The following is a 20,395-nucleotide window of genomic DNA, read 5'->3' as shown; positions in this document are numbered from 1 at the left end:
CCTTGTTCCTTGCAAGTGCTTTTAAAGTCTCTCCTTCAAAGCTGAAAAGAGAAACCCAGCTCAAGATTTCTTAAAAGTATGGGGAAAATGGTGCTTCTGACTAAAGGACTTGTGCTCAGGGACAACAAAGCTGAATTCTGACATGCCAGCAGCTGTCAGGCTCCAAGGAATATGGAATAAAAGGCTCAGACCTAGATTTTAGGAAGTCACAGGAAAGCACAGTTACTGAGTCAAAGGCTTTTAGCTGAGGCTTTTGGTGCTTAACAAATGCTCTGAAAAGGGCAGAGACTTCAGATCTTGCAAAGCCTAAGCACATAGTAAAAACAAAAGGACAGCAAACAGCCTAAAACTAATTCTTCTGCTTCTCTCAGGTCACCTAGATTTCATTTGTGTCTAAAGCTGGCACACTCTCCATCACAAAGCCTCACACATTCAGCAGCAGAGCAAGGCCACTACAGGCAGTTTTGCTGGTAAGGAAAATCACCACAACTGCTCAAATTCATCCAGGGGAGGGACTTGGTAATACTTGTTATAAATTCCATTCGAGAGGTTTGGCAGTATTAGTCTGTCCTTGCGTTGCAGTCCTTCCAAATTTGCAGAAGCCCTCAGCATGGTGCAGGCCCTTCTTACACAGCCATGCAGGCTGAACGCAAGCCAGCTCTGGTCCACAAGACACAGAGCTATGTCAGGGCAGACCTGTCCTGAAGCCAGCGAGCCTGTGACAGAGCCCACTGCAGTTACCACAGGCCAAATGGGCACTTCAAAGCAGGCTCAAAGTAGATCTATGTTCTGCAAACACTTCGCATCTGCTGGGTGTTTGTAAAGCATTTGCTGTGTCAAATACCTGGTGACCAGGAGGTTTGGTTAAATTCTAGAAATTATTACATCATTTCCACATTAAAATGGTTATTTATGAGTAAGAACAGTCAGACCTTCCAAAGCAATGAGATGACCTCATTTAAGAGACACAGGATTAGAATGGATTGCCCAGCAGATCTCAGAGATTTTTAAAAAGGAAGTAAAAAAAAAAGTACGCAACTTTAATAAAATCTGTAATGATGATTTATTTAAACTTCTGAAGAGTCTTGCAAAAATCAGAAAGAACATAAGATCTGTGCAAAGAAACTTGATTCCTTATAAAGTATAATGAACAAACTAAAGGATATTCTACAGATACCTAAAGTGTTTCATATTCGGCCCCACAGTTCTTCTGAAAGAAATGCATACATTGTCTTTCAAGCACAATATATATAAAAAATACCAGAAAAGCTACAGAGCCTCTCATTTCTTCATTCTGAAGATTCTGTATCTTCTTATTGAAATTATATGGCAATCTCCAATGGAAGAAATGTTTCTTTTTGCAAAGGAGGGCAGGTAGGAGAGAAATTCAGGTGAAGGTGATGGCAAACTCCTCCTTCCCCTGCAGAGACCCTTTCAATATATTCACTGTAAAATGTATACCAAGTGGGATGTAAACCCACTCCAACTAGCAAATGTTTGCGCATGTGCAGGAACTCAGTGTTACACTCCTGCCTGGGCTACAGCCTTTGCAATATGCTGGCTTGCAATGTGCTGGCAATGTCCCACCACTGCTATTGTTACAAAAAAAGACAAACAATCCTGGAAAATGAATCACTGAAATAGGCCAGAAGCTGTCAAATTTTCAAGCACGAAGACACAGAAAAAAAGCTGTTTACTTCACTAGGTCAAAGACAAGCTGTTTGCCACTTACTTATGTCTGTGAATCACAGCATTAAAGGCGAGTCCATCAGTCCAGCTCGTCGTGAAGTTCAAAACATTGACCTGACTGTAAGGTCTGGTGGACTGGCGAACCCAGCTCAGCAGTATCTTCTCACTATTGGTCTGCTGCAAATCTGACATGATGTTCTTCATGACATCCTTCACCTGCAAGACAGCAATAACTACACCTTACAAACACATGTCCCACTTTTTCTCCTTACAAAATCAAACTACTTCACAAATCATGGAAGGGGCTTCCCCATGAAAAGCTATGAATCAAATTCCAATTCCTCACATGAAATTTGGGAATAGCAGTCTTCAGACCATCTTTGCCCTCTACTACTTACAAAAGCCAGTGATGCTTCATGTAATAATGACACATTACTCTTACATTATAATCCTCTCCACTCTACTTGTTGCTGTCTGTTCTAAGCATAGGGAATACTCCTCACTGCCTTGTGCTGTGGTTCCACCAGTAGACAAACTCCAAAAATACAGCTTGTATAGGTTTTCTGCAAGAAGAGGATATCTGATCATCCTACAAAAGTAGTTTGTTTTTTGGGTGCTAGTTATACACATCTACCAAAGTCCCTCCAACTTAATTCAATGATCTTCCCAGATACTTAGATAAACCAGGAGCAATTCAACCAATGAGACTAACAAACCTACAAAGCAGCTGTAAGATGCAGGACAAACACAGCTATCTAAACAGTAAAACACTACCTGCCTCAAGCCCTTGAGGAAGGAATAGAAATACAATGCTTCAGCCTGAAAAGCTTCTCTGCAATTCACACCGGCAGGAACTAAACTGAGCAGCTGAGCACAACTGGGCACATACGAGAATACGGATCATGGGAGGCAGCCAATAGACTTCAAGCAGAAACCAAATACTGGCCTGACTTTATTTATCAGCCCAAAATAGAAGCAGTATTTTCTGCCACCAAAAGCCTGGGAAGGTTTGAGAAACTCACAGCAGAACAATGTACATGATTCCTGGAAAGGAAGAGATCTCACAGTAGCCTCTCACCTGCCAGTGCAAGATAATGCTCCACAGCAGCCCCAGCGTCAGCTTGTGATTTCCATCAACGATGTCAGTTCCTCCAATATTCACTAACTCCACCTGGAGAGGTTGAATCAACTCTCTATTAAACACTGTTATCACAGCTCCAAGTAACAACCCCACCCCACATCCCTGGCTGTCCAGCCAAGTATTACCAAGTGCTCTGAAATAAAAAGCAGTTGAAGAGAAAAGCAGAGTTGACAGAAAATTGTTCATCTGAATTTATCATGACAACTGCTTAAACAAACTTAACATTAACTGCTTAAACTGCATGACAAAAGATGGCACCAAAGAAGATTTTCCACGGGAAGAGTTTTATTCTCTCCTCTAAATATACAGGTGCATACTACCAGCCAAAACTGAAAAACAGAAATTCAAGCATAAGGGATCTGATAGGAAAATAAAAGTTAAGCAAGTTTGGTCTTCAGTTATTTTTATATTTTAATTTGATTTGCAAATCAAAAAAGTTGACTTTCCTTACTTAGAACCATTCTGCTTAAAGGATGAAGTTCACAGGACTACTTGATCACCTACACCTGAGGTTTGTCTGATCCTTGCAATATATATTTAAACACTTTTATAAATTATTTCACAAGTTATGAATATTGCATAGCCCACAAACTCTCAAACAACAGAGTGCAACTGCTTCTTAGTGGATGCCTTTTCCCTCCATCGTAACACACAACACACCTTTTAATGAAGCTAAGCAGTAGGCATAAATCAACCACATGACCCTAAGAACCTTCAGCTAACTAAGACCATCTGTTTACTTCCAGAAACCCAGATGCTGTCAGCTTCAGGAAGAAAAAATTAATTATTGCAATTCAGTATTGTTTCATTTATTGTCATAATAAAATAAATCAATTTCAAGCTGAAAAACTCATTATTTAGCCTTTAAAAAGTTAATCAATATTTACAGTACCTCAAAGAACAAAAAGAACCCACTGCCAGCTTTGTCTGCTTCCAAGAAATATGACACTAGTCCACCAACACAGAGGGGAAATTGCAGCATAATACAGAACGTTGTATCACTCTTCAATCATCAGTTTATATAAATATGCCTGTGCTTTCTTGTATTTTATGTCTTTTATTGCCAAAATGTTCTTATATTATTTCAGTGACCTGACATTCACAAATAGAAATTCTAAGTATAGACACCACGCTTACCCAGAATTGTTCATCAAAAAAAGGAAAAAAAAACCTACAACCACTTTACTATAGCACTACAGTCCTCCAGACATTAAAAACAAATATTAAGCCAAATAATTATTATTTTTATTTTTCTTAAAGGAGGATTTGATTTTGTTTGCTTGTTTACTCTTCTAACCAGTCATGCAGCAAATTAGAAACACTATATGTTTGGCACAGAGACGACAGAAATCAATGAAAAGACCCTCCTGGAAATGGAGAGCAGGATAGAGCCACAAAACCTGCCCTTCCCTTACAGATTCCTGCACAAGTTATGCAGCATTATTTGAAATTTTTTTTTTGTCCTGATGTGTTCATCAGCTATACAACAGCAAAGCTTCAAGGCACCTTTTTCTTGGGAGCTGCATACATCTCAACAAACCACAGTTTTGTGATTAGTCGTTTAATACCATTATTAAGTTTGCATTTTAAGATCTCACAAAACTGCAGGACACTGAAATTCTACATTATATAAGAAACTATGAACAGTTTATCCATCTCAATGAGGTCTCATTTTAGATACAAAAACTCTTTACTCTCTGCATTCTGAACTCATTTACATACAACAACAAACTAAGGAATCTCCCAAATAGCTGTGGAAAAACATGCTCACATTGTTCTGATGCAAGACTTGCAGTACTCGGTTGACGTTATTTAAGGCATGTACTCGTGTGGAACCTCGTTCTTTAGGCTGAAAATAAAAAGTTACAATCTGTTCAACATCAGAATTAATGGACATACCAAACAAAATTGGAGAAGAAATCTCCAGATTTTAACTTTTCTTTTAGTAATAGTATGAAAAACCAAACAAGATCATCCATAGCAATTTCAAAATGAAAACTGGTCAGAACAATATTCCCCAATTCAACGCACAGGACAGGCCTTGGATTCAAAATGTATTTCAGCTCATCATTATTAAGTGCAAAATTTTTATTCCCAGCATCTACAGAATTATAAACCTGCAATGCAAAAGTAAAGGAAGAGTTCCTGGGGAAAATCTGAGGCTTTTGAACATTTGCCAGAGTACTTGAAATTTTCTGGCTCCCAAGAGAGAACAAGCAGCAATTTGTTTTTCTGGCACCAAAAGCCTGCTAAACCTTTGCATACTGGGAAGAAGTTATGCTTCCTGGCTTTCCCTTCCTTTTAACATCAGGGGGAATTAAAAAAAAAGCTCCACAACCAGGAAAAAAACAAAAAAAACCCAAAAAAAACCACAAACCTTCAATTCTTGACAATACCTGCCACTCCATTTGCTTTTAATCACTATAATTTAATTCCTGTGGCAGAACGTGATCATACTGCTGTTCAGTTGAACTTGGAACACAGTAATCAAATTAGAAACAAAAAAACTTGTGTTGTTTCCATCATACTTCATACCACAAATTATTTGAAGTAGTAGTAAAACACATCTGCTTAAAAGAAAAGTAAACTTGCAATGTGAAATTTTGCATGACTGAAGGTTCCATAAGGTCCATAAACAAATTTGAGACTCAGTATAAATAGTGAAATCAACAATTTAATCCTGAGTAATTGCAAAAGTTTCACCATATTTTGTGCTTCTTTCTGAAGAGTCAATAATGTTAGCAGGGGAAGAGTTTTCAGCCACGCACACTTCACCATACACATTTAGAGCAGTTTTCAGCCTTTTCCTGTCTGTAGATGACAAAATTTTTCCATGGAGCTGCACATTTTTACCTGCTAGCTGTTGCCTTTTTAACTTTCTTTTTGTTCTTTAAGGGATCTTTCACAAGCTTACTAGAAGCCCACAGGGATCCAGCTGAACACAGGTCTACGTGATCATCCAGAAACAGACCTTTAAAAGATTTCTACTAAAAACATGTTCACATACACTATGTGAACAACACCACTGATTTTACATGCTCTGCTAGACAGTATGTAAACCCTCAAGAGAGGGTTACACAGTTAAGCTTCAGCCTGACCCTGTATCTCATGAGTGGAGTTCATGGGAATTTCACTGCAACTGTAGAGAACAAGTACACGTTACAACCAAATTAAGATTTTAAATAAATTAATTTTTTTTAGTCTCATGCTTCAGTTTGCGTTTTGTTTATTCATTGGTTTGAGTCTTTTTAATACATGGAAATATGACTCAGATGTTTCTCTTACCAGAGGTTTCCCCGTCAGACCCTCCAAAAGGTCCAAAAGCTTCCTTCCATCTTTAAGATCTGTGAACATGTCTTTCACTGGGGCCTTCCCACTCTGCAGAAGAAAAAAGAGGTACAATAAAAACAATGTTTAAGCAGAACTTCCCTGAAAATAGATACTTTTTCCTTTGTATCTTTCAACTAATTCTTAATTGGCACTAAAAGTAGTAAATGAAAGCTAGGGGACCATTACAGCAATCAAGAAGGAACCCTTCCCTTAAGTGTTATTTTCTTTCCTCCCTACCACTGTGGTTCTGTGCATCAGCAGCCTTGTACTAAGGAACCAAATCAGTGCATCCTGGCTCAGATTAGGGTGGATGCATGAACACGCAAAGATGGCAAAGAAAGAAAACTTGGCAAGCTTGAGGAGTCATTTGAGAAGGAATGCTTTGGTTTGGCTGCATCTAAAGGAAGAAGAAACTGAGGCTTTTCAGAAAGCTATTGGGACAAGTTCTCTCAGATTTAAAAAAAAAAAAGGACAAAAAATTACTTGGAATTGAACCCTGTGTAAGAAGATGCCACTCTTCTACAAAGACCAGTAGATCAAAAAGTATAACATTTATTGAAACAAATTAATCACTTTCTCTACCATGGAAAAGCATAATGTGAAACCCAGAGCTACTCTAAATCATAAATTTCTAATTTTTGCTTTCTTTGGGAGTGAAGGGACTCAGTACAAAAATTGTGGCAGATGAGAGTGGAATCATGTTAACCTTTTCCATGCTTCCTCTTTATCTTATTTCTTCTTGGACCATAACAAAGTTACTGTGGGAAAGTTCTACAGGGCAGGGGGAGAAGACACAGCCAGCCAGCAACTAAGTGCATTTGCCTTGTAATATTCACTTGCTGGCTGCCAAGAAATCAATTGAAATACTGCTTTCAGTGTCCCTTTCAAGTGCCAATTTGAGGAGAAGAAAAATATTTTCTAAGTACCACAAAAAGCTCCAATACTGCCTTTTCCTGTCACTTTGACATTTTAACATTGCTCTTCAGAAAGAAGGCCATCAAAGATCCCCCTTACATGACATAAATTAGCTGGCATATATCTCTCCTGTCTTCACTTATCTCCTCCTGCTCTACAGTTGCTGGTAATTGCCAAATACTGGCTAACAAACGAGAAAAAGAAAACTGAACAGCTCAATGAACCCTGTTTTTCGGCAAATGTCTGGTTTTCCCCAAAATTTATATAGGTTTTTAGGTGCCCCATTTAGTTAGATTTAATACTACAAAAACCACCAACACAAAAAAAAGGTCAGAGTTGAACAGCCACAAAGAAATATTTCGTTTCCTTTACAAAAACTTAACTAAACATAACAATTTCAACCAGCTAAACATTATTAAGTATGATCTTTCTCTCAGAGCACATACTTTTCACAGATGATTCAAACGCTTCACAGCTGCATAGCAACTTAACCAAACTTTTAAAGCATGTTGGAGCCTACCACAGGACAACTGGCTGGAGAGACGAGGAGAGACCAATGGCTGTTGTCTATCTGGACTTCAACAAATCTATTGACACTGTCTCCCATCATACCCACATAAGCAATCTCAGGTGTGTGAACTGGACAAGTGAAAGGTGAGGTGGATTGAGAACCAGCTGAACGGCAAATCCCAGAAGGCCACTATAATTGGCACAGGGTCTAGTTGGAGGCCTGTCACTAGTGGTGTCCCCAAAGGTTCAATAGCAGGTCCAGTATTGTTTAACTTCTTCATCAATGACTTGGATGGAGGGACAGATGCCTCCTCAGCAAGTTCATAGATGACACAAAGCTGGGAGGAGTAGCCAATACACCAGAGAGCCATGCAGCCACTCAGAGGGACCTCGACAGGCTGGAGAGATGAGCAGAGGGGAGCTGTGTGAAATTCAACAACAGCAAATGTGGGGTCCTGAACCTAGGGAGGAATAATCTCATGAACTGGTACAGGCTTGGGCTGATCTGCTGGCATGCAGCTCTGTGGAGAAGGACCTGGGAGTCCTGGTGGACAACAAGATGTCCATGAGCCAGTAGTGTGCCCATGTTGCTAAGGAGGCCAATGGTATCCTGCAGACATTGGGAAGAACACTGCCAGGAGGTCAAGGGAGGTGATCCTGTCTCTCTACTAGTCTCTAATGAGGCCATATCTCACTAAGCATGTGTGAGACTTACAAGTGCTTTGTCCAGTTCTTGTATCCTCAACACCAGAGAGATGTGGAGCTCCTGGAGTAGCTCCAGCAAAGGGCAACAAAGTTGAAAGAGGCTGGAGCACCTCTTACACAGAAAGTCTTAGGGAGCTGGGCCTTCAGCCTCCAAAAGAGGCAACTGAGATATGATCAGTGTCTGTAGGTACCTGAAGGGAATGTCCCAAGACGACGGAGCCAAGCTCTTCTCAGTGGAGCAACAGGACAAGAGGCAACAGGCAGAAACTGACAAAAGTTTCACCTGAACATAAGGAATGCCTTCCTTGTGCAGGTGACTGCACAACAGAACAGATTACCCAGGGAGGTTGTGGAATTTCTCCCACTGGAGATGTTCAAAAAAACATCTGGATGCAAGTAACACACTCTAGGGCTCTCTGCCTGAGCAGGGAGGCCAGACTAGATGATCTCTAGTGGTCCCTTCCAACCTTAACCATTCTGTGATTTTATGAGCCAGAGAACAGGATAACAGAAATGGAGATGCAGAGAAGCCTCTTCTACAGTTTACGGTATAATACAGGAGGAGATCAGTCACAGAGCAATCAACCCAGATGCCAGTAAAATTTAGTTTACTTTTGGTTCGGATCACCACACTGAAGACAGCAAAAATAGGTTGCTAAGGGCACAAATAAATTGTTCATATGACCTGAAAAGCAAGCAACAGGAGCTAACAGAGGTCTCTCGATACAGTAGCAGTTGTCTCTGGATGCAGTAACAGTCAAACATTCACAGTAAAAGCGAAAAACAAACAAAACAAAACAAAAAAAAAAAAAAAAAAAAAAAAAAAAAACCAACCACAAACTTCTTAGTCATTGAAGTGTGGGCCTCTTCAGAGCAGAGGGGGAGAATCACTTAGCACATATTGCTTTCTCACGTCCAGTGTTTCATCCACCAATACCTTCAAGTCCTTCTCCACAGGGCCACTCCGAATGTATTAATCTCCCAGTCTGTACAGATACTGGGGAGGGCCATGATGCAGGGGAAGGCCAGGACCACACACCTGGCCTTGCCAAACTTCACAAGATTCATTTCTCTAGGCTCAAGTCTTTCTGGGTGACCTCCATTCCCACTTGCAAATCAACTGCACTTGCTCAGTGTGGTGTCATCTGCAAACCTGCTGAGGGTATACTCAAACCCATTGCACATCATTGGTGATATTGAACCCTTCAGATTACATTATGAACCCCTGAGGGACAGCACTTATTTCTGATCTCCATTTGGACATTGAGCACTTGACTGCAAATCTTCAGATGCAGTTGCCTAGGCAATTCCTCATTTATTTAACAGTCCATTCATCAAACCCTTATCTCCAATTTACTGACAAATGATGTTGTAGGAGACAACAAAGGCCCTACAGAAGGAAAGCCTTTACAATTATACAAATAATTATAACTATATATAATTAGAACAGCACACACATATATAACACCAAAACTGACATTATTATAGCCATATATCCTCAATTAATTTGTTGCCTTAGGTCCAGAAATTAAAAAGGATTTGGATCTACTGAAAAAGCAGAAAGATACCTCATCTAATACAATGCAACAAGAGTATTGAGACGATGCAGTGCTCGTTCTTTGCTTCCATCCCCTCACTTCAAATGCATGAAAATAAGCAGAATGACTTCCTGCTTTCAGTCATTCATTTCAACAGGTCATGGTATGTTCCAGCACTATGCAATGCACCTGCTGTGATGGTAGAAATAATTTAGCTCTGCTTTCTTAGGAGAATGACTTTTCCATTTTGATGGCCATCAGAGCACCATGTTTTGCTGTCAGTTCTAAGAGTCAGCAGAAGAATATTAAATTATTTCTGCACACTAAGCTACTCATTCCTGGTTTTTTCAAGTACCCACTATACTCAAAACAGAGAACGCAATATACAAAGCCTCTGTATTTAGTGAAGTCTAGCAAATATTCTCTGAGGAAAAGAAGTCAGCTCACAGGATATACTTTCCCACATGCAAGGTGACTCAAGTTTGCTAAGAAAGGGTTGCAACACCCACTCCACCAAGCCTATCACCACCTCCACAGAAGCACACCCACCAGGAAAGCTGGAAACCTCTTCTTCAGTTTCCCACGCCCACCTGAATCCCATGCACACACCTGGTGGCAGCTGCCACCCAGGCAGCCTCAGCTGTCCCATTAGGGCACGAAGCCAGCCCTAAAAGTCAACTGATGTCCCAATGGAGCAGAGACTGCACAGGCACTGCACCCTGCTCTGCTCACACTGCCTCCTCCCACTCATGCATTTTGCTCATACCTGAATGCACATTTCCATACAGGATCTGCTATGTGAACCATACAGTCTGCAGTCAGAAACATCAGTGCTCTGTCCTCCAGTGCAGCTGGATACTGGACTACTTTCTTGGGATGCAGCTCAACAGCAACCCACCGTGCTTCAGGAAGTCTTCTACTTTCTTTATGCAAACATAACAGCTACAGATCCCAGCTTCCGACAGCCACATGACTCATGAAGTTTATTAAACATAGAAGGGTACAGGAAAATAATTTCTTTAAATGGCAGCCCCAGGTGATAGTCCCATACCTTATTTCCCAAGAGATGACATGGAAAGCTCTGGGGCAAAGCTGACAAAGCAGCTATGCATGCCCTCTTGTGCCAGGTTCGAGCCAGCCCTGAGCCAGGACAGGCTGCTGCCAACACCCTCTCTTTGTGATAAAACCCACGCAGAGCCCCATCACCTCACAAGTAGTGCCCACCTCTGAGCCTACTGGGGCAGGCTGCTATGGCAGTGCAAGGGCAATCTGAGAGCTGCACTACATGGCCTCTAAGGCTGGACCTGTACTTCTAGTCCAGGGGCCATGAGCACACTTGAGCTCTGGCTCTGACCCAGCAGTCTGACTACCATCAGGGCACCCGTCCCATGCAGACTGCCCTAGAGTGAAGCAGGTGGCCCTGAGACCAGCTGGGCAGGCTGGTGTGCTGCAGCAAGAGCCTGGGCTCTGGGGGAGGACAGAAGGTAAGGCATGGGGCTCTGCAGCTTGCTTCCTTCACCATACCTACCCACATCCATACTGCTCACTCCTAACACCCAGAAAATAATCTGGCCTTCCGAAAAATTAATTCTGTAGCCACAGATACACACACAAATAAATACACAATCTGCAGTATGCAAAAAGTACATGCATTTCTCTCTCTGTAGGGTCTTGTCTGGCATACAGTATGCTAAGGCAATCTAAATTTCTCTCTTTTAGAACTAAAATTTTACTCACTTTCTGAACACTTAAAGACTACACAAGTACAAAGTAGTTCAGCCCCTGACAACAACCTGTAAGGAGAAGCAGTTCATCACTGAGCATAATGGATCAAGAAATTTCAGTATTTGTCTTATAAGAAAGAGTGACAGAGACAAACCATACCAAGCCCTTCACAAGGGCAAATGGCTAGTAGTCACGGTTGTGTTGGTAAGTACTTAAAGAGCAGCTTACATTGTGCAAAGCACTGTACAAATATGAGGCAGCTAATGGGTCCTTTCTCAAAGACAAAGCAGAGTCCAGCTTACACTACAAAGACAGCATAAAGGACAGGCTGGGACACACTTGTACCAGAAGATCTGTGCCGATTCAGAGCGTAAAGCATTCACATCCCACTCACTGAACACTTTTACCAGTTAACAGAAGGTAGTTTTTCTCAGCTTTGCCTATGTTTGCCGCAAGAGCGGAAAAAAACAAACCAAAAACATCCTGGCAGAAATCTCTTTCCCTCAGCCTGTTCAAGCAAACCCAGCAGAGCTGTACACACAGTTACTGTAACAGACACAAGGGCTTGATAAAACAGACAAAAGAACAAAATCAACAGACTTAGAGGCAGTGTTGGTTCCTCAATGCTTTAAATTAGCACTGATAGCAGAAAAGGAGTTGATTCACTTAACTGGGCTGGTGTAAGGGAAAGAGGAAGAGGAAAAAGGAAAGTGAAAGGGAGGCAAAGGCAGAGAAAGGAAAATAAAAAAAAAAAAAAAAGCTAGAGACTGTACACAAGCTGTGGGCTAGGCTTGCTTGTGTTCTCATGAAGTTTGCATGGTGAAATTTGTTATGCACCACTAGGCACATGCACAAGGATCAGAACCATATCCAATCCATCACATTACATTTATTCCAACAAACATTTTGGTGCCAGCCTTTGTGTGAATACAAGTAAGGGAGGGAAGAGACAAAGAACTTTTGCTAGTTATCCACAGCAGAAACCACTTTTTCTCTTGATTTACCTCATGAGGAAGCAGCAGTTTATTAATGATCTCTGAGGCGGAGACCAGATGCTACCATACGTACACAAGACCAGGCATCTCAGGCATCAGTTTTACACTTTCCAGCAAGACACCAGCACTGTTTGGGAAGGAGATACCACAGGCAGTGTTCTCCTCACACCAGCTGCCCTGTTATGCCCCTTTGGCCATCTTTCAAGTCCCTCTACCTGGATCAGGTTTAAGAGGGTGACTCACACTTCCTTGTGTGCATCTAGAATTACTCACAACAACGAGTCATCCAGGCCAGCCAACATGACTGTGCAGAAATCATTCCTTCTCTTTGCCAGAAAGCATTCCCAGGAAGTGGATGAAGATATAAACAAAATCCAGATCAGATTTTTTTTAAGTCATCCAATGCTGCTGGCAGTCGAAAGCCCAGCCATCAACACTGACAGTTTGTTCTACTAAAGCCACCACAGCTACAAGGCAGCGATCATTCTTGAGTATGTTCTTCAGTAGAACATTCTTAATTGCCCCTTTATTACCAATGGGGAGCTGCATCAAACTGAACCAAGTTAGAGGAAAAAAAGGGAGTCACAAATTCTCAGTAGGATGAAACCTTTTTTCAAACACCAGCTATTATTTATCATTATATCATGGCTATTTAAGTTCTTTATTTTTGAACATGAAATTATATGCAAAGGCAATCATTAAAGAAGTTTAAATGTTTACCTAGTTGTTTAACAAGAAACACGAAATTTTCTCATATCAATTATCTGTAGCGGACAATTTACCTTTAAAGGTAAATTTACCTAAGTGCTTTAAATCAATAATTATTAAGCTACATTATTAAACCTAACTTTTTCAATTAATGAACACCAAAGAGATTGGAAAATAAGAGATAAGCCACCTCCCTTTCACATCCTCCTCAGTGATATTGATTCAGACCTTGTAATCACAACATTAAAACCAGGATGAAAGGTCGTCTCAGTTTCAGTTAATGCACACTGGCTGTCACCAGGAAAATACCACATTTCATAAAACCATACAAATGACCTTCACCACTAAGGGAATGCAGCAGACAAGTTCCAGCTGCTCAGAGCAGGGCTGGGAAAAGCCCTGGTTGCCATTTACCTTATCTGCCACTTCAGGAACACCAAAACAACCTGAAAAGACATAGAAAGCAATACATACTGATTTTCCATCAGATTCTTCTATCCTCAAATGTTACTTTTATGAAGTTAAGAGTAATTTTAATTAATTCTTTTTAACCAGTATATGACAATTTTTAACATCTAATAAGATGGTCAATATATAAGTCAAAGTAGTAGTAGAACAATAAAGACCCATTTCCTTTGAGAAGGAGCAAGTATTGGAGAGGTTGAGCTCTTAAATGACAGCATGAACTACTCATAATGTTCGAGTACATTCCCAGGGAACTCATGGTAATCAGTTTAAACTCAAACAACACAGAAGCAAGAACTACACTTTATCATGAACAAGACCAAGTAAAAAACATGTCAAGTGCTGCTACATCATAAGGCCAGCACATGGGAACTCAATGTGGGAAACTAATCAGAAAGCAAAAAGGTCATTGCATAAAGTAAACAACCATGTCAACAAATAATCTTGCCAGATTCTAATTCAAGACCATAGACAATGTTTACAGAAGTATTTTTATTAAAATGTGGTACTTTTTTCCATTCTCCTTCCACTAACATGCAGGAGTTACAGGACACCATACACAAATACTAGCTATACTGTGACAGATATATTTTCACTGAGTATACTCTACTCCATGCTGAATATTTCCAAGGCATTGTGGCATCTCAACATTAGTACCAAAACTATGATTTCAAATACCAAGTAAAGCAAATAAATAAAAAGTTATGATTATAAGAGGAAGACAGCTTATAGACGAAATTATTTTTAACTACTGGTGCTCAAAAATAAAATAGTTACAAGCAACTAAATAGCTATTTAAAACCCCAGACTAACAGGGGGTGGCAGGGGGAAGTAATACTCATCACTGAGATATGCTGGAAATTTTGATTCTACTAGATGACAGACATGAGTTTAAGAAGCAGCAAAGCTGAAAAGCTAAAGATAGTTCAATTCACCTAATACCTAAAATACTCGACTGACAACATGACCGAAGGAGGGAAGATCTATCAGTGCAAATAGCACAGCAAGGCATCAGTAACTCTGCAGGTCTTTCTCTCTCCAGTGTATTTATTAATGCATTTACATAAGCTTATGTTACGATAACATGTTTAATGTAACAGTACTAACCTCAGCTTGCAATTAAGTCTCACTACATAACAGTACCAGCAGGAGCAGCTGGGACCCAGTTTACCACTGCCAGTTTTTTCTCTTGTAAGACTGAAAGGTAATCTTTTTATTTATAGTTTTCCAAGCCACATAACTTCAATCGCACCCTTAAAAAAATTTACAAATTCCTGATAACCAGGTTGACTATTCCCTGTTCTAATAGGTAAAGGAACAGATTTGCTTTGGCGCCTTTACGAGATTCAGCTCTACAAACCCTCCAACAACTGGGATGACAACGAAGCCCAAGAATCAGAACCAAACCCAGAGCATTTACCAAGTCAGCAATACTTACAGCCCATATGACTATACCAAGCTTTCAAGTCCACCAAGGCAGATTCTGCTCACCTTGTTCTTAGAGCAGAAAGCAGCAGAAATTGAAAGGAAGGCAGAAAACTGACAATTTTTTGCTGTGGCTATATCTGGGAGGGATCACAAACTGCTACATAGTATTGCTTTTATGCTAGAAAGTAGTCATCCTTACCATAACCTATTAGAGAAGAAAAATTTACTTTCATGCTTCTTGGCTAATATACATGCTAGGCCTAGAAAGGCTTATTTGGTCTTCTCACAAAAAGAGTAAGAATAAAGCAGACTAACAAGTGACATTTTTAAGGTCGGCTCATGCAAATGCTAATTCTTTCCCACCCAGATTATTCCTCTTTTCTAACAAGGCTGTTGCTTTTTAAGCTTTGGCTGTCTTTGAGTGAAGTTATATTTTACAGTTGAATTCAGCATTGAAAAATATCAGAAGCAATTAGACTGCAGCTTATTTCACCAGTCATCAAGTATTTCCTTGCTTGCACCACAAAAGCTGCACTACAAAAAGGACTAGACTCCATCTTAGGTGATGTCACCTTGGACAAAATTGCCTAATCAATCTTTTTGATCTCTGCTCTTGCATGACTAATACACTGAACTCCATAATTCTCCTTCCTCCCCCACAAAAACACTTCTGACATGTCTTTGACCTCAGGTATCTTGGGTCATGTGAAATTAATTATCATGAATAGCTATAATTTTGCCTTTAAAAAGATTTATCACAGTTGCTAAGGGTCAGCAATGGAGGTGTGCAAAATATCTTCAGAAGTACAGGACCCGACATTTACCACTATGACAAAACAACCCTTAGAGGAAAGAAAATTAAGGAGCAGAAATGGAGGAAGACATCTATTCAGCACACCACTCAAAAAAGCTAAAAGAAGACTTTGCAGTTACCAAATGCATTAGTGCCCGGTATAATGAGGAATTAACTGTTTCAATTTTAAGATGCATACGAAGCCACAACTCTCCAAAGCACTCCAAGAACAACTCATCAGTTCTCCTACTGACCTGTCTACTCTCATCTTCCCTTGCTATCCTTCCAGGGGAGGGGGCACATCAGAGCCCAGGAGAGGAAATGCACAGGAGCCCTACACTGAGCACTTGCCTTCTCAAAGGCTAACTTGGAGCTCAGCCCTGAAAGATGCATTCTGCTCTCAAGCTGCACCTCCTCCTCTTCTTTACTCTAAACCTAAAGTCAAACTTATTTTTTGAAGACCACAGAGTAGGAAAAAAGAGCTTAAGATGCTGTAAAAGTGTGTGATATCTGGTTTTATTCACATGGCAGATCCTGGCCTGGCTCCAAGCCCTGTCAGTGCTGGCCAGTGCAGATGTCAGGGCACTAGCACAAGACCTGGAGGTGCAGAATCACAAATACATGCAGCAGGAACACTGCAAATGCACAAGTAAGACTATATAAGGCTTCTGTACATATAAAAAAAAAAGAAATTGAGCTTGCATTGGAAAGCAATGGGAACACATGATGGAAAGCAAAGAGGGGCCCAGCACTCAGGCATGCAAGCGCTTTGAATGCAGGTCCTGACACCTTGGAACAATGCCCCAGCTGACTCCATTCAACACCCTGCCAGATCCAAGACTTATAACTGATGGGCAGGGAAATCTAGTGTAATTTTCACTGAATACCACAAATCTGAGCTTTTCTGCTCTTTTTGCAGAGCACAACCTTCCTAGCAAAAAAAGCTTTTTTTCCCATCCCTGTGGGAAAATTTCCCAAACTCATTGAAGAAACAAGTTTTTGGTAAAAAGACACTGCTTCAGTTTGCCAATGCTGGATCTGTAAGCTTCCTCTAGTGAGTGACAGCACTAAGTTCTGACAGGCTGTGACAGACCCGACTCCATGGGTCTAAATTAAGTTAGGGAATCATGTTTCTTGTGCTGACTCGGTGTTCCACCTGCCAAGCTCAGGAAGAGCAGAGGAGGAGAGGAACCAATCTGAAAGCAAACTTGGAAAAGTACCACCTTGGAAAATGAGAAAACTAAATCCAGCAAAGACTGAATCCTGCAAGAAGGTGAAAGGAGGCCAAGATTAGTACTGCTGAGACAAAGGGAGATGCAAAAATAGGACTGACCGCACAAGCATCAAATCCTGTAAAGGCAGGAGAGGGGAACCGAAGGGCAGATGGAGCAGATCTGGAGTTTAAAAAGAAAAACTGGGTCTTGATGGGAAAAAAAAGTATGGTGAAAAAGGCAAAAGTGGATATGAAACAGGCAGGGCAGCCAAACTCCAGATTTGCGAGGATTTGCCAGGCAAGCAAGGCTTCTGACATGAGAGGGTGTAATTGTAAGTGAGGGGAAAAATACAAACAAACATACCAACCAAAAACAGGGTCAGAGAGTAGGAGTAAAGAAAGAAAATGGGGCAGAAAGAATTGTACTTGCAGGGTTCTAAAGTGGGACACAAGACTCCTGAATTCCTTAACATGCCTATCAAGTTTCTAGAAACCTTCTGGAGTTGCAAGTGTGAGTATCCAACTACTTTGCTCTGTAATTATAAGCTGAAGCATCAGAGATCTGCAAGATGCAGTTGAAACTCCCAGGCCTGCTGATAAAACATCTAAGTAGATAAAGACTGAAGCTATTCAGATATTTGGACAAACTAAAGTTGATTACAAAACCTTTGTTCACTTTCTCTTTACCTGTGTGAAACAAATAACATTGGGGTATTGGAGCACTACATTATCCTCCAGACTCGAATTCAAGCTCCGCTGTCAGCCAGAAGCTCCCCTGTAACTCAGAGTCATTTAAAACACAATTTTACATGCAATTACTAACTGTGTGCCAGATTAAGAGACTTCCTTAGATCACTAAAGCCAGTCCTTGCCGACACAAGCATAATTATCTTCAAGTCCCTTTTCTATGCTGATCAAGCTCCATTTGAAAACCAACTAGATATTTTGGATGATTTGATTAAGTTTGCAGAAGAGATGAACCCTCTGAATTCTGTCATAAGGATCAAGAGCTCTGTTTTATATCAAGAAATGCCAAAGAAATGTTAAATCCTCTGTGACAATTTAGCTGAAGTCTCAGACTGGGCACTCAAAATTAGTAGCCAGTTCTAGTGTTTACCTTTATTTGCAGTGGCTAAAAACTACTGTGACAAGATAGCACTTCTGCACTGCAGAAAGGTGTTCTGAAAGTAACACACTGGTAAGTATTAATGAAGATTAATATAGAAAGGGATAAAAGGATAGAAAACAATCCTGCATTGTGTAAAGAACATATATCAGCTATCCATACAACTAGATGCTTTAATTGGTAAGGCTATACCACAGGAAAACAGCTAAATCAGACTCTCAAAATTAGACTGGACAAACAATGGAAAAAAATACCGTAAGTAAAAACGTCACATGGCTTTATAAACATATGCTGAAATGCTCTGCCTCAGTATTTATTTGATCATAAACTACCCTATTGTTTAAAACTGGGTAACAGACTATTTCTCTAACAATTTTTATTCCGTTTAATTTTAACAAAATATCCTTACTTCACAGCCATCATAGGCTGTGAGCTGTAGTGTGTACAGCTCTCCCAAGGTATGTCTAAGAGAGCACTAAGTAAGTCTCCGCTAAGTACATTTATTGACCTTACAGCGATCCATTTTAAATGTTTGTGCCTTGATTTCAAACAACACACACAAATAAAAGGCATCATTCTAGCAGAGTTTAAACCAAGAGTGCAAAACCAAGGTACTGTACTGGGAACTACACCAAGAACTCTTATCTCACCCATCAGGGTACTAAAGCAGGCACCTCACAGCACACTTGAGATACCTGAAGTGTTTTACTCACTTAACTATTCTTTGATGAGAGAAGGGAAAGATTGCTCTCTCCCTAGATCCTTTGTAAAACCCTATTGAATTGACTTAAATCAAACTCGGCATTATGCAATTTTACAATTTTTGTATGCTAAGCTAGTTTACAAAGGCTCAGATTACTTATTTGGCCACATGAAGGGCAAGTACAATATATTAACATGGAAGGACAAGTCAAATTTTTTGAATGAAATTTGCAATTCCACACAAAATACCTAAGTTACCATTTTATTTTCTGCAATGTAAGTCAGATTACATTTAACTGACCTCTAAAATCTCTCTACCCTACTAAGCAGCTAAATCAATCTAGTTGACAGGAAAGGAATTTTAAACAATCCAAACTACTTGGTACATAAAAAAACTTTGGCACAACAGGACTGAAATCAGTCCCTTTCTATTTTTAAGGTACAGTTGAAACTAGACTTTCTTACATGAGGTAATTTCTGCTTAACACCATTTTCCTTGCAATTTGAACATGCCAGTCCTAATAAATCTGTGTCTTGTCATGCCAAAAGAGCCACGCTCAAGTCTGAATTGGACAAGCAGCAGTTGGGAGTATGTCCTTTCATAGGAGTCTCTTTAATCATTAGCAAGGCTTTCATGGCTTCAGGTGTTTAATGGGCCATGAAGTTACAGAGTTACAAAGCTACAGTTACTTCAAATCCTGTGAGTATCTGACCATACCCTGTGCCTGGGAAATCCAGGAGCTTAGCAGGATCTATCTGATTACACAGTATAGAAGGAAAGACACTGTCTAAGATATACCCACGTGACAACAAGCAGAAGGAAAACAACTTTACCTTCTTCAATACAATGCCTACAGCGCTCACAGGTGAGTCACCTGGCATATTCTCAGTATGACTGTCATTCATTCTCAGTATCACTGTCACTTTCCTGTTTATGCCATCTCTGTGCCAGCTACATGAGTACAGTCAGTCCTTTTTTTCTCACCACATTTTCTTTCCTTACATGATCCTGCCCTGCCCAACACTCCTCCTGCAGAACCACCACTCCTCTGAGCAGCCGTCAAAAGCTGAGTGTAGAGCAACCAGTTATCCACACACACTCCTCTAAAGAGTAAACTAGCCAAGAATGCATTGGATGAAGAGTGTGGGATATCAGCTTTCAACCAAAACAAACCCAAGCCAAAATGATTCAACCAAGGCCACAAGCCTTGCATTGCCCAGTGTCCTGTTGCACAGGAAGGAAAGGAAGGTAAAAATTCCTTACATTACTGATCAAGAACTTCAGAAGGGCAGCACTCCAGAAGCAGCTACTCATTGCTAAAGCACTGCTGCAGCTTTATTTTAAAAAAAAACAAAAAACAACACCACCAAACCACACACACCTCCTTCCTTTATATTTATATCTGCTTTCA

At 40.4% G+C, this 20,395-nt stretch overlaps 1 protein-coding gene across 5 annotated transcripts in view; it reads right to left on the bottom strand.

Moving 5' to 3' along the window:
- The window catches only part of UTRN (utrophin), a 341,969-nt gene that overhangs the window by 263,742 nt on the left and 57,832 nt on the right, over positions 1 to 20,395 (bottom strand). For all 5 annotated transcript variants that reach the window (XM_041423524.1, XM_041423522.1, XM_041423525.1 and 2 more), the window contains 4 exons: positions 6,116 to 6,208; positions 4,602 to 4,679; positions 2,768 to 2,860; positions 1,733 to 1,905 (listed from right to left, as the gene is read on the bottom strand). In XM_041423524.1, coding sequence (XP_041279458.1) covers positions 1,733 to 1,905; positions 2,768 to 2,860; positions 4,602 to 4,679; positions 6,116 to 6,208 — 437 coding nt within the window. The remainder of the gene's footprint in view (positions 1 to 1,732; positions 1,906 to 2,767; positions 2,861 to 4,601; positions 4,680 to 6,115; positions 6,209 to 20,395) is intronic.

This window comes from Onychostruthus taczanowskii, unplaced genomic scaffold (assembly GCF_017590055.1).
Source record: "Onychostruthus taczanowskii isolate IOZ18803 unplaced genomic scaffold, ASM1759005v1 scaffold78, whole genome shotgun sequence".
Classification (NCBI taxonomy): domain Eukaryota; kingdom Metazoa; phylum Chordata; class Aves; order Passeriformes; family Passeridae; genus Onychostruthus; species Onychostruthus taczanowskii.
This window is presented reverse-complemented; position numbering and strand designations above follow the sequence as displayed.